Source organism: Leptonychotes weddellii, chromosome 10 (genome assembly GCF_054177405.1).
Source record: "Leptonychotes weddellii isolate Sample4059 chromosome 10, ASM5417740v2, whole genome shotgun sequence".
NCBI classification, from domain to species: Eukaryota; Metazoa; Chordata; class Mammalia; order Carnivora; family Phocidae; genus Leptonychotes; species Leptonychotes weddellii.
The window spans coordinates 102,858,181-102,872,291 of NC_138378.1; the positions used below are offsets into that span (position 1 = coordinate 102,858,181).

General features: G+C 48.6%; 1 protein-coding gene across 1 annotated transcript in view; it reads right to left on the minus strand.

Moving 5' to 3' along the window:
* Positions 1-14,111, minus strand: part of PLB1 (phospholipase B1) — a 99,500-nt gene that overhangs the window by 66,567 nt on the left and 18,822 nt on the right. The window contains exons 14-18 of the mRNA XM_081796987.1: positions 13,850-13,900; positions 8,431-8,502; positions 7,580-7,654; positions 5,459-5,522; positions 1,081-1,105 (exon numbers count right to left, since the gene is read on the minus strand). Of these exons, the coding sequence (XP_081653113.1) occupies positions 1,081-1,105; positions 5,459-5,522; positions 7,580-7,654; positions 8,431-8,502; positions 13,850-13,900 (287 nt within the window). The remainder of the gene's footprint in view (positions 1-1,080; positions 1,106-5,458; positions 5,523-7,579; positions 7,655-8,430; positions 8,503-13,849; positions 13,901-14,111) is intronic.

A 14,111-nucleotide genomic window follows, 5' to 3' on the forward strand; every position in this document is an offset into this window, starting at 1 on the left:
AAAAAAAAGAAGAAGATAGCAGGGGGGGAAGAATGAAGGGGGGGGGATCGGAGGGGGAGACGAACCATGAGCGACGATGGACCCTGAAAAACAAACTGAGGGTTCTAGAGGGGAGGGGGGTGGGAGGATGGGTTGGCCCGGTGATGGGTATTAAGGAGGGCACGTTCTGCATGGAGCCCTGGGTGTTATGCACAAACAATGAATCGTGGAACGCTGCATCAAAAACTAATGATGTAATGTATGGGGATTAACATAACAATAAAAAACTAAAAAAAAAAAAGAATGCCTGTGGTATGGTAAAGTGAGTGATGTCTGTAAAGAAAGGATAGTTGTACAGCTTGGCTTAAGTGAAGGGTTTGTAAAGGAGACTAGCACAAAATAACATTGGAAAGGTAGGTTAGGGCCACAGGCCTTTTATGCCAGGCTAACAAGTTAGGAGAGTAACATGAATATTGCTACATGTGTAAGTCCTTGCCGTATATACATCTGTACTGTATCTATCTACTCCTTTACATTATACACAGATGAACATGAATCCACCTAAAATTCCTACACTGTCTGTAGGACATCCAGTGAAACACAGAACACAAGATGCTTGTGACCCACGGGGCTACACAGAGCCCACATCACCCATCAACATCCAGATCACGGTTGTAGAATTAGGTCTGCACAAGAAGCTGTATTAACACTCAGTGGAAACAACGTTCAAAGGGATCTCCAAGTCTTATCTCCTACTGTAGAGACATTTTTTCTCCCTGACTTCTATGCCATCTGCAGACGAGGAGCTGTCGCTCCCACTGAGGATCTGCTCTCACTGAAAAAGTAAAAGTCCCTGCCTCTTCTTGTGACAGCATGCAAACCCACACACACATAATTATGAATGTGTGTATGCAAAATATATACATTAGTGGTCCTCAAATTTGAGCATGCATCAGAATCATCTGGAGAGCTTGTTAAAACACAGATGGTCGCTTCTTACCCTCAGAGTTCTGCTTTAGTAGGTCGTGGGAAGGGGTGGGCTAAGGATATGTGGTTAGAAGAACAATATCAAATCACAAAGCCAGCTGTACACATTAGCACACATCCATGGGGTTGAGCCTGAGAACTTTAAAATGACCTCTTCTCAAAGAAATTGGGCTATGGGTAAAAAAGGCAACAAAACAGAAAATAAGACCTTCTTTCCTCAACTCCGGAGGGCTTATTTTAGTTTCTCGTGATGACAGTCAATCACTCTCTTCTTGTTGCCATAATGTATGATATACATAGTGAATACTGTGAGCACTTGCTCGTGGGCAAAGGTTAGGGGAATCTTTGAAGCTGATAAAATGTGGAAGAGATGGGCAGATTTGCTTCAAAAGCACATTACAGTTTGCTAAAGAGGCAGCTACAACTGGTCATCCCATCATCTAAATTTGTAGCAGACAAAGGAAACATACACACATACACGCGTGCACGCATGTCCACATCGATGTGTGTGTATATATGTATAGATAGATTGATGGGGGTGGGGGCCCTCCTGTTGGTTGTTCTGAAGGATTTCCTTTGAGAGATAATAAACCAAACGAGCCAAGCCTAAATGGGAGGAGTCTGACTCATCTGGGATTTTATTAAGATAGAGCTGACATGTTTCATTGGTTTAATATCTTGTAGACCTTGATTTGAGCTTGGCTAATATCATCATGTATGACAAAGACACAGCCAGCAAACCCAGCACAGCACTTTAGCAATTGCTCTCCTTGGACAAAGAACTATTTACAGATAAGATTAAATTTATGTGGGCTGATAAGCTAAACATTATCTGGTACAAACTGTCCACCACCCTGAAAGGAGTTGATAAATACATCAATAACTCATCTGGATTTCTACAGAGGGGGGCCTCTTATCAGAAGGCCATCCAAGCTATGACGAAATGTCCTGAATAGCGAGGAAATGGTAGACTATAGAATGGGGAAAAGACTGGACACTTTGGAGTTTTGTCTTGTACAACCCAACAGCCTAAACAACCCAGGGCCATCATCTGAAAAACCAGCTTTCTCTTGTTAGCTACAGCTACCCAACCCATGTGCTCTCTGATTTTAGGGACTTATGTAAAGACTTCTGCAATGATAGTAAACGGCTGGCACAAGATTAGAACCGTGTTTCTGCCCTGGAAGTGCTGCGGGGTGGGTTTAGCTGAAGAAATATGCACCTTGCACATCTTCAAGAGCTCAAGAAATGCGCTAAGTTGAATTAGAGGCTAAATTAGTGGCTCTGTGTCAGAGACTTTGCAGTCTTGAAGCTTTAGATGATGGAAACTGCAAGGAAAAGAAATACTTATTCATCCAAGTGTCTTGGGGTGATTTTGAACTTGCTCAGCAGACTGGTCCCGCCCGGGGACAAGCAGGCTATTAATCCCTATGGGACGTCACTACTTCCGTCCTAGTCCCAGGTTAAGTCCCAAGACCCATGAGCAGGTGGTGATGAGAGAAACCTCTCCAGGGTCTACATTCCATGTTACACGGTCGGCTCACAACAAAGTAAAACCCTTAGCGCTCAGCCGCTGCTGTAACTTGGGTATTTTTCGTATCAGTTTTTGAATTGCTGGCTTTAGTCGAATGGGTACAAGAAATGATATCAAGGATTTAGAAAGGAATCAATGTCTTCAATGAATGTAAATGAACTGTTCACTGTTGGTGACAGTGGCATCTCTATTTGCAGATCTCTATTTCCAAATACTTTGAAGTTTTCCCCCTGCAAGGAATTAGCAGCTTGACTTCAAGATCGACAACTTCAATAGAGAGCCAAGAGCCACTGTCCTCCAGGCTCCTTATTGCCAATCTTTTGTTTGCAAAGTGCTACTCCTTTTCTCCCTGGGAAAGCCTCAGGTCAGCTGCCAGGCCCAACATAGTTTTCTTAGTCATCCCAACTACGTTAGGGGCAGGCCATGGAGTAATATAAAATGATGCAAGTGTATACAAAGTTATAAAGCCCACAGGAGCTAGCCCTCAGCACAGTGCATGTATGCACTGACTGGGAGGAAAAACGGGCGGCTTTTATTTATTTCTCCGGCTGCCAAATACCAATTGGTTATAAAAATTACATCAACTCCATATCTCTCATTCCAAAGCCTCATAGATTGGTGGAAGAGGTTCATCACCTGTGGGCTCCACACGGAATGAGTAAGGCACCCGGGTTGCTGGGGGCTGTGGCCCTGTTGATGAAGGCAGTTCCCTATGCTGAGACATCACTTTTGGTTAGCTTGGTGTATCTGTGGGTGGTTGGAGAGAAACACTAGGGAGAGGTGACAAGGGAGGTTTTTGAAAAGAACTCTAAAGGCAAAACAGTTATTTTATACAGAGTCTTAGTGAAAAATTGCTTTAAGGGAAGGCACTTTGATCTAGTTGGTTTGAAAGATCTTTTTCAACCCAGGACTATTGATTTGCCGAATTAAAAGTACTCATTAAGATTAACTCCGTGAACATTTACTGGGCTCCCACTATGTGCTGAGTCATTGGAGGTATAAAGGTAACGATGGTCTGATCTTGTAAGTATGCATCAGATACCATTACCTCAATTAGAGATTGCAAACAGGATCTCCAGAGGAGTGAACGATCTCACCAGAGATATGACAGTTATCAAGGAAAACCAATAATGTGGCCCCATGCTAAGTCTTTTTAACCACCCCAACAGTCACAAGGATGGTTAAAATATCCGGTCAGAGACCATGCACAGTAACGAAATGTGTTTTTTCATTATTGTCCAGTTGAGCTGCGGCCATTTTCTTAAAGGACAGCTTTCAGGCAGGACTCAGAAGGGCAGGCCCCGCTCTTATTCAGGAGGGTCGCTGCCCAGAAGGAGCGAGCTAGCATTTTGGTTGCATGCCCACTTGGTTAGATCAAGGAGACCTAAATCTATCCATTTGCTTATTCAGACAGTCCCTATCACCAGAATATCTCAAGGTCTTAAGATTTCTTGTGCTTACATCTTCAAGTACCCATAAACACAGTAATCTCTGGGGTCAGGGAATAAAGAAGAGGTTCACATTTTATTTGGTTGTGGGGGGTTGAGATATGTTCTAAGGGACTGGTTGGTTATCATCGACATGACAGGGACATAATCTAGGCAGATTGCAAAATGCTTTACAGCTCATCCTCTCAGAATGATAAGATTAAAAAGGAGATGGGTATCATTTGTCTGTAAAGACTACAGTGATTAAAACATTCAAATTCTGTCTTCCTATACGTGCGTACGTCTATACATACATCTTTGGGGTTTTGCTATAGGATGGCCTACATAGGAAGCTAGAGATTTGTTTCTGCTGCTCTAGTTCGGCTAGCAAACTAACCAACAGGAATGAGTCATCACCACGTATGAAGGAGGGAAAGTTCTAAAGACTAAATATATGTGTACCTAAGAGCCTTATCACCTGTTCTATCCTTCTGCAACTTAGAACAAGAGCCAGGTGTATACTGAAGTTTTGTACAAGCATGTTTAACTAGCTTGCCAGTCATGTGGCTTAATTTGAGTGTGGAGAGCTAAGACATGCATGAAGGGGCAGGCTGACAGTTAGTTGTTCTCCTAACACTCAGCCAAAGGAAACGTCTGCCTACAAAGAATCCTGCTAGGCCTGGTGACTTCTTCAAACCTAGTTTTCTATATTGGAAGGCACCTAGGAGGCATTCAACAATCATCTAATAAATGAACGAACACGTGAACAGAGGAGTGAACAGATGAACAGAGTGAACAGAGGCTTGCTGTAGGGCCAAGCATGGGAGCCCGTTGCACTGTTGCAAGCATGCTCCTGGGCTGTTGTTTTGAGTCCTGTGGTTCAACATACAGCCTCCCCCACCCCACCATGATCGCCCATGGTCATGTGCACACAGCCAGCACTCTCAGGCTGGCTCACCTGGAGGAAAAGATTTAGCCCTGAGACAGTCCCCTTTGGGGAGGGTGTCTGCCTGGAACATTCCACGAGTCTCATTTTCCTGGCCCGGCAACAGTCATTTTGGAAATACTGAGAAGCAGTGAGAACATGTTTATAAGATGGCATACTTTCCTGTTCTGTGCGATGTTTGAGTGCATCCTGCATACGACTCTGACATGCAGGATGGACTGGTTATTTTTGCTTCCCGATTAAAGATAGTTTTGCTTTTCAGAGAACAAATTCACCTCATCAAGGCTTAAAGGCCGGGACAATGACAGGCGCTCACCCGACTCACACTGGGCTCTTCACAGAGTAAGACCTGGCACACAGTTAATGCTTAATAAATGCTTTCTGATAATGGTGTTATTCTAGTTTAAAGAATAATCAAACACAGGCATGAACTTACAAATATACCCCCAGAGTGATCTCTATTGGTCTTGGAGAAAGCCTCTCAGGTGGATCTCAGACTGTGTGGAAAGCCTGTTAAGGTTGCCCTTACGTCGATGACTTCAGGCCTCAAATGAGGTCAGAAACCCCTTGATTGGAGCCACATACCTGAGGTGGGAATTGTGTCGGAGGGGTCCTTGTCAGGACACAGGATTTCCGTTCCGTCTCTCACCTGTAATGAGATGCACAGAGAAGGAGTAGAAATGGATCTTGCAATGCAGGAAACTGGATGAGAAGCAGGGTCTTTATTTGGAAAACACTGGTCAATACAGAAACCTAGGTATTGCTTAAGATAACCTCCCTCTCCTTCAACACTCCTATCCGAGTGTCTATGACATCCTTTCCTAAATGATCCCCATCCTGTCCCGTCTCCTGTAGTCCCTCCATCTGGGCCTAGGCCCAGGCCTGTGTTACTTCTTGCCTGGAATACCGCAGCATCCACAGCCTTCAGTCCTGTGGGCTTCCTCCCCAGCCTCTGAGCCCATAAAGATGATGTGCTCTCTCCCCAAACATAATAGAAATGTGTTATCCCTGCCCCCGCCCAAATTCTCCGTGAAAGCAGGGATTTCTGTCTGTTTTGTGTAACGTATCTTTATAGCCCTGAACAGTGCATAGTAGATGCTTGATAAGTATTTGTTGGTTGAAAAAATACATTTCTGCTGCACTGACCCCAGCATGAATTCCATCCTCTTTAACACATCCCAAGAGGACCTGACATTCTAAACCATCGGCTCTTGACTCAGTTCTCATGTTCTCCATGTCTCTGCCCAAGTTTACCTCCAGCCCCCCTTACCTTTCTCTCCAAGTTCCCACACTCCCATCCACCTGGTCACCCTTAGTCATCCTTCAAGGTTGGGGTCATTTGTACTCTTTGGGAAGCCTTGTCAACTCTCTCTGGTTGGTTGCTTCCTCTATGTTCCAGAATACCCACGGAAACTTTAATTATAGGACTCACTCCACCATGCCACAATTGCTGGTTGGTTGCACTGGGCTGAGTTCCTCGCGACACGTGATGTATTTTATCCGTGGTTTTCTCTCTTATGTCTGGCATTCCTCCATCCACCCACCCATTTAGCCATTTGACAAATAGGGACTGGGTACCTGCTCTGAGTCCCTGCATTCCGGTGGTATACAGAAGGTACTCAATAAATGTATCCCAAGAGAATGTGTTGCTCCTTCTCATCAGATGACAATAATAGCAACACTTATACAGAACTTAGGGCATACCAGATGCCTAGTAGATGCACTTTATACTTACTAATGTAGTATAATTTAAGAACAACTCTATGAGATCAGGCTGTGACTATCATTTCACAGATTTAAAAAACATCAAGGCCCAGAGATGGTAAGCACCTTGCCCAATGACACAGAACCAGTAAGTGGAAGAGTCTGGATTTGAACCCACAGCTGGTTCTCTCACCTCACGGTACCATGCTGCCTCCGGGATGTATCCTCATGGCGGAGATATTTGTTAGAAAGTGTGGGACACGTTGGTAAATCAAAGGTCTTTCACACTCTATCGCTCAGGCTCTGTGGTGGGGACCCAGGCTGTCAGCTTTGCCTGTGCCCCCCAGAGTGCCTGTCATCCTCTCTATACAACAGGGAGGCAGGGATGGCACGAGGACCAAAGTCGTCTCCACTAGTAATGGCCCCAGTCCTCTGAGAATGAGGATGTCAGCCTTCAAGTGTTTCCCGGCTCCTCAGAGGAGTGCAGGGTGCCCTATCTAATTTTGACAGGAAATATCAGAGAGACTCATGAGATAAGCACCCAGTGAGACGTGAGTGTGAGGAAGCCCCCGCAGGTATGCGCCAACTTCGGAGGCCTGTGGGTCTCCATGCTGTCTGGTTTCAGACTTTACCACATTGTTCTGCTTTTTCTTAACTTTCCCCTCAGTTTAAGGGCTCAGATGCGTCTAATGATTTGGGGTGGGCCTGAGGAGTCTTGTTTTACATCAGAATAGACAGGCAGGAGGCCCGTGGTGCTGAGTACCCCAACGCACCCCTGAAGCCTCAGGATGCTGGTTGCTGAGGTAGAGCTGCAGGGTAGACCTGCTTCAAGCACCCGGAGGGGGGGGGGGACAGCCACACATTTGCCCCTTCGCCCTTTCCAGCCTGTTCACGGAGTTCCAGGACCTAGAGCACCACGTGGAAGGTTCCAAAGATCCAGCAAGGGGTCCCCTGCCCCTGGTTCATTTGCATGTTTGTCAGTCGCAGAAAACCTCAGCCTACCTCAAGCCTCTCCTGAGATTTTGGCAGCCTGGGCAGGTAGTTGCTGTTGTTGTAGGTGAACAGATAGGGATTCTCCTGCAGAGGAAGGTAATACATTGTAACCGTGACCTAGAAATCAGTTATCATTCATTCATCAGGCTGTATCACCCAGCAACGCCTCCTTTGGCCAATTTGGAACTTTCACACCATCCTTGAAATGATGAGAAAACCATTCTCTGGCTTTTCTTCTCTGCTCATTAGGTCTCTGAAGGAACTCATTAATACTTTGAAATTTCCCATTTCTAACTGTCAGCATCTCTTGCTACCTGAACTTCATGCTACCAGGCAAAGTACATATATTTCCATAAAAAGAGAACTTAGTTTTAAGCTTCCTGGCAGCCAAGGCAAAGAGGGAAATTGGATGAATTATATAGTTGTTACAGCGCAGTAATAAAAACTTACCAATTCAGTATTTAACTAGCATTAAATGATAAAAAGGAATTCTCGGGCTTTATGTTCAGTTTTTTCTTTTCTCTTTCATTCATTCAGTAGCATTAATTCTATGCCGGCTATATATTAGGCACATTATTTAAGACACCCATCCTCACACTGGGGACCAGATAAGCTGTGGCTTTGGTCCTATGACCTCCACAGGTGTATACCTGACCCACAGGTATAAACCTTAGGCGTGTCAAGTACAGAAAGCTGTGCCCAGCCTAGAAGAGCCAAGCCAAGATTCTAATGGGGCTCATGTCTCAGCCAGGGAAGACCCCATGTCACAGCAAAGCCCACCTCTTCGGGACCCCATCTCTCTCCCCAACTCAACCAGAGATTCTCTCCCCACCATCCTCCCCTCCCCAGTTCTGGCCTACCTGAGAGGGACATGTCACTGGCCTTCTCTCTCTTGCACCGAATGGTTCGTCTTTCTGTCCTGCTGGCTTCATCTAGAAAAGGAGGTGATCTTTAGAACAGAGAACTCTTGCATAGGTGGCCACATCCTGGGGTACCACGGACAGAGGCTTTTTTGCCCAGCACTTCTCCAGGTGTGACCCTGGGCCAGCAAGGAGCCTTAGCATCATCTGGGGACACGTTAGAAATGCAAATCTCCAGCCCCATCCCAGACCTACTCAAGTCAGAAACTTTGGCGTGGAGTCCAGAGCTGTGCATTTTAACAAGCCCTCTAGGAGATCCCAGTGCACCCTCCAGTTGAGGCCCCCCAGCAGGAGGATTCAGTGATTCCAAGCCCACCCCTCCTGATGTTCCAGAAGGAGACATGGAATGCTAGAGGCAGTGAGCTGGGACAGGGACACCACCCCTGATGAAACTTCCCTCAGAGAGGACAGCAGGGATAGGAAGGAAGGGCAAACACCTGGCTTTTGTGTCAGGCAGGCACCTCTCCCCAGGGCTCCCCTTCCCTTCATGTGCACGAAACCCCGTCCAGTAGGGAAGGAAAGCCTCTACTAGCTGAAGACTGCTTTCGTGGCTGGGAGTGACGCCAGTTATGGGTTCTGCCTCAAGTCCCATGTCCTTAACCGGGACCCAGAGGAACAGACATGAGGCACAGCATGGCCCCCATTCCCAAACAACTTGAATGTCTCGGGGTTCAGGAATGAGTGATGGTGGGGTCAGTGTTGATCTGGGCAACTGCTTAAATGATTACCGATGCCTAGGGAACACAGACAGAAAGTGCATGGTGTGCCAGCCAGGGGTACAGCGGGTGAGACACTCAGGTAAAAGCACTGAGGGGCAAACGGGAAAATGAAGGCAGCTAAAGAGTTCAGTGGGGAGAGGGCTTGTTTTTTTTGAGAGAGAGATGGGGAGAGAGGGAGGGAGGGAGGGGCAGAGAGAAAGAGAGAGAGAGAGAATCTCCAGCAGACTCTGCTCAGCGCAGAGTCAACACGGGGCTCCATCTCACAACCCTGAGTTCTTGACCTGAGCCAAAGTCCAGTCAGACACTTAACCGACTGAGCCACCCAGGTGCCCCATGGGCTTTTTTTTTTTTTTAAGTTCCTTTTGTTATTTTTATTTTTATTAAAGATTTATTTGAAAGAGAGAGAGAGCGTGCACTAGCAGGGAGAGGATGAGAGGGAGAGAGAATCTTCAAGCAGACCCCCCCATTGAGCGTGAAGCCCAACACAGGGCTTGATCCCAGGACCCTGAAATCATGACCTGAGTTGAAATCAAGACTCAGCCACTCAACCGAGTCACCTAGGCACCCCTAAAGTCCTTTTGTTATCTTTAAATGGTCATTACATATACGTGAACACTTGAAGGATGAGGTGGCTTTGAGAGAAGACAGATTTCCTTTTGCACCTGCTATTCTGCCATTTGGGAAACTCATGTTTGCTGTCAGCCCTACGGCCCACAGGTACTGGGCTCTCGTGGCAGCTTTGTCCCTCACCTCCCTTCCAATGACTTGACAAAGGACACAAAAGGCAGGAGGCTACTAGATGGAGTGCCCTGTCTGGCTCAGTCATGGGCTCTGCCATCCTCCATGAAGATTTTAGATTCTTCAGCAATATCTTATCCTGGCATCTGTGCCCCATAAACAAGAAGCAAGGAGAGACCTTTACCCTTCTTGGGATTAGCTCTCACCCAAATGGACAAGGTCAGATAGGAGAGTGTAGTTAACGTAACCTTTTGGAAAAGGAGTGGCAACCCTTTAGCTCAAAGGCTGGAGGAGGAATGGGAATTCCCGCCTTCTTTCAGTTTTATTCTGAAAGTGGACACTCCTAGAAACGGGAGGTCCCACCCAGAATGTTCAAGGCTGCTCTCTGCAAGGGAATGTTCAGTGGTGGCCTGCCTTCTTCTCCCCTCCAGTCTTTCAAGGAATTAATCAATAATAGAGTCTGGAAAGAAACTTTAAAAGAGTCACATCTTACTAATTCTGGTGGAATGGACATAGCAGAGCCCATTTTTTTAAGGACCTTAAAGAAGGGAAATTCATAGGCTTGAATCAACACTTTCCTTTAAGAGCCTTTCCCCGAATGTCTCTTGATTAGTCTCCTACATTCTTCCTGCTCCTCTAATGCCCTTTACACCCACTCGGACCCCCTACCCTCCTTGGTGCTCAGAGAGCATGGAGAATGACGTGGCCCATCCAAACGTCCCCTCCCACTCCTCTGTACCGCGCACAAGTGCACGTAGGCTCTGGGGACGGCGGGGGCTGCTCTTTGTGCTCTCACTCCCTTTCTCAGTCCCGGAATCACCCACATCTCCTCTCCACAGCCTCCCTGCCACACTGGAATTAACTGGAATGTGGGAGGGATGACCTTAGACATTCTCTCCCAGGGGAATTCCCACCCGACTGAGCAATTCCTGAGGGTTCTCACCCGGCCCCACGGCTCCAACGCCTCACGCGGAGCTTGGCGTATGGTGCCGGGTGGGGGGGGGGCGGGTTCTGTGATTGCTGGAAGGATCTAGGAATCGAGTTCCCCAAGAGTGGGTCTCTTCAGAACTCGTGTTGCATAAGAATTATCAGAAATTATTGAGGAGGCAGCTGCGGCGGTACGAAGGGCCAAGGGGATGAATGATGTCTCCCACCCCAAATCCTCCAGCTCTGTGCCAGGAGCTCAGCTTCAGTCTGGGGGAGTGTCATGCTGGGGTGGTTCCAGGGTGTTTCAGAAGCAGGGCTGCTCTCCCCCTCTCCTGCAGGCGTGTGCAACCTTCCTTTGCCGGCCCTCAGAGCTTACAGGGGCCCTGGGGCTGGGCTGGGGAGAGAAGCAGCGGACCTTGAGCCCCTGTGGTCACAGCGATTGTGTTGGCCCCTCTGTGCTCCCCACGGAGGAGGGTGGTCCTCGTTCAGGGCCCTCTGTGTCTGTGAATGTGGACTTGAATGGACATACCTCGCTTTCATCTCTGTGGTCTCAGCTAAGTCCAACACAGCAGAGACTCAAGGAGGTAGAGGCAGAGACACTCCTGCCCTCCTCGTGTCCCTAGGAAGACACAGGAGTGAACCCAAGGGGGAACCACTCATGTATTTTGCCGCAGCCCTCCAAGGCTGCCTGAGGGTCATCACACCCCTTTGGCAAGTAGAGAAAATGGAGGCCCAGAAAGACCACACGGCTCACCCCAAGAAACAACCCCAAACACGGCTGGAACCAGAACTCAGGCTTTCTGGCTCTTTATCCAGTACCCTTCGCCCTCACCCTTTCTTATGGTCCATGCCTGCAGGAGTGGCCCATGCGTTCTAGCAGCTGTGCCCACTCTGGGAGCCATGGACGTTCTACATTTCACCCCTGAGGAAGCCAGGGGACAGACACACCTAGGGAAGCCCCTCTGTCCCCACTGGCCTGGTGGCAGGGACCTCGAGAACTCTCCCTGGGAAATGACTGGTGCTTGGTTGGACCGTTCTGGAGACCGTGGGGGTAACTGCCCACCCAGGAAAGTTTCCCCCTCCACCTCTGAGCCCTTGTGACACCTACTCTATGTCCTAGTCCTCTGGCCTTGAGTGTGAAACTTTCTGTTCCCATCTGTGGGCCTGCTCAGGCTCATCCTCGTCATCACCCTCAAGTGGGTTAGAGGGCACCAGGGTGCCATGTGCCTGCGTGAATGTGAAGGCCAGTGCTCGGGCTCATTCACGGCAGTTCATTATCACTGCTGCTTGGCCACCAATGATGATCAACAGCAAGATGAAGGGGTAGAGGGTGAGAAGGAGGCGGAGAGAGGTGGGGGGAGAGAAGGGGAGAGAGAGAGAGGAGGGAGAAGAGCCTTTTCCCTGGATCTGCTCTTTCTGGCATTAGAGGGTCTTCATTCATTCTCAGGGCCTCCTGATCCCCACGTTTCCTCTCTTAGCAGACCACCCTCATACTAACTCTTGTTAATGCATTAGCCCCTTCTTTTCTGCAATCCCTTTGCTCCCAAAAGTCCTCTTGCCTGGGAATGCCCATGCTGACCTCGTCCAATACATCCTACAAAGCCAATTGGAATCCCATCCCCATGGGGCTCTCCTGATCTCTCGCCCATATCATTTTTGGGTGCACAGTCTTGCACATCCCTGCTGGCTGAGTTCAAGTTTACTCTTGTTCTTCTGGGTTGCCTGATCCTTCCAGCCACACCCTGGGTTCAGCGAGGGTGGAGGTCATTTGGCATGTCTTCTGTTATCTTCCTCGGACCCAGCACTGGGCAGGGCACGTTGTAGGTGCCCTTCTGTTGCTTGGGAGAAAGATGACATAGAAGGAGGAGGAAAGAGGTTTGGCTGAGCTGGAATCAGCCCTTCTCCCCCAGAGAGAGGGTGGAGGGAGGGCAGCCCCTCAGGAAGGGTCACATTCCTTTTCTCTGCCCGTCCAAGCAGCAGAGTGGGTTTCTGGAGAAATATCCTATCGACGGGTCAGACCCACTAAAGGGTCCTTGTTCAAAGAAATCAAAAAACAAATCACTGTCTTCTCCAAGGGATGGTGTGAACCCACTGCCGTGGGCCATCCAGGGACCCTGCCTGCTCTCCTTGGGGCTGGCTAATGTGTGCTGAATGCAGTGGCTCAAGGGTCTCAGCACAGCACGTCTACTGAGGAGATGGGAGAAATTTCTCGAACCAAGGAGGAAGAAAACCAAATTTCCATCACTGGAATTCTAAAAATAGGGCAACTTGGATGGGGAAAAAAAATGGCAAAATCAGGTCTCTGTCCGGTGCCCTGGAAATGTTCACAGTTTTGATGTTCTATCCTATCCACAGACTGATCCCAGCTGGCCCTGGGGGCCCTCCGTAGTCTGGGGAAAGCCTGTCATAGGTACAGTAAGAAGAGCCCACATGTGGTGAGGACTCACTGAGGGCCAGGAGTAAGCCACACACATGACATGTGTTGGGTCAGGGGTTATGATCAGGAATTTGCAGAAGGGATGCTGAGACCCTACATTCACACAGCTAATGAGGAGTAGAATTAGGACTTCAACCCAGGTCTTCATCATTCAAAGTCCGTGCTCATCACGGGCACCACCCTGGGCCTTTGAGCCACGTGATGGTAGAACTGCTATGTGAACCTGACCCCCAGTGCCCCACTCCAAGTGATGTCACCTGCATAGACTCGGAGGAGACATCCTGCCTCTGGGAAGAATAGGACTGTGGTGGCCCAGACCTGGGATAAGGTGAACTCCCCAGGAGGTCAGAGCTGGGCTGTCACTGGGTATGGGAAGGGTCCCTCGTGGCCCAGAATCATCATCCTGGGGCCCTCAGGCATCCTGCAGCCCCTCCAGACCAGTGGGCACAGTGGGTGTGGCGGTGGAGGTCCTTCCTCTCTTCCTGTGTGCCAACCCCCCAGCAGGCACAGCGGGCCCCTGGGGCCCCAAGCTACTCACCATGGTGTTCCAGAGATTCAAGGCGAGTGTGCTGGGATCCTGGAGTGGTTGCTCCCCCTGAAAGAGAACCAGATAAGAACCCCTGTGCACCCCTAAGGATGAGGTGACCTGATGCGCACTGTGAAGCTCTCCCTGGCAGAGACGGGGTGGCCCTGACCTGTCCAGACTCTCTCTCAGTCCCATCCCCACCAATAATGGTGGGTACTTACAGGACCCTGTCTGGGGCCAGGGCTCAAAGGTGGGGGTCTGAAGGGGGAGGTCA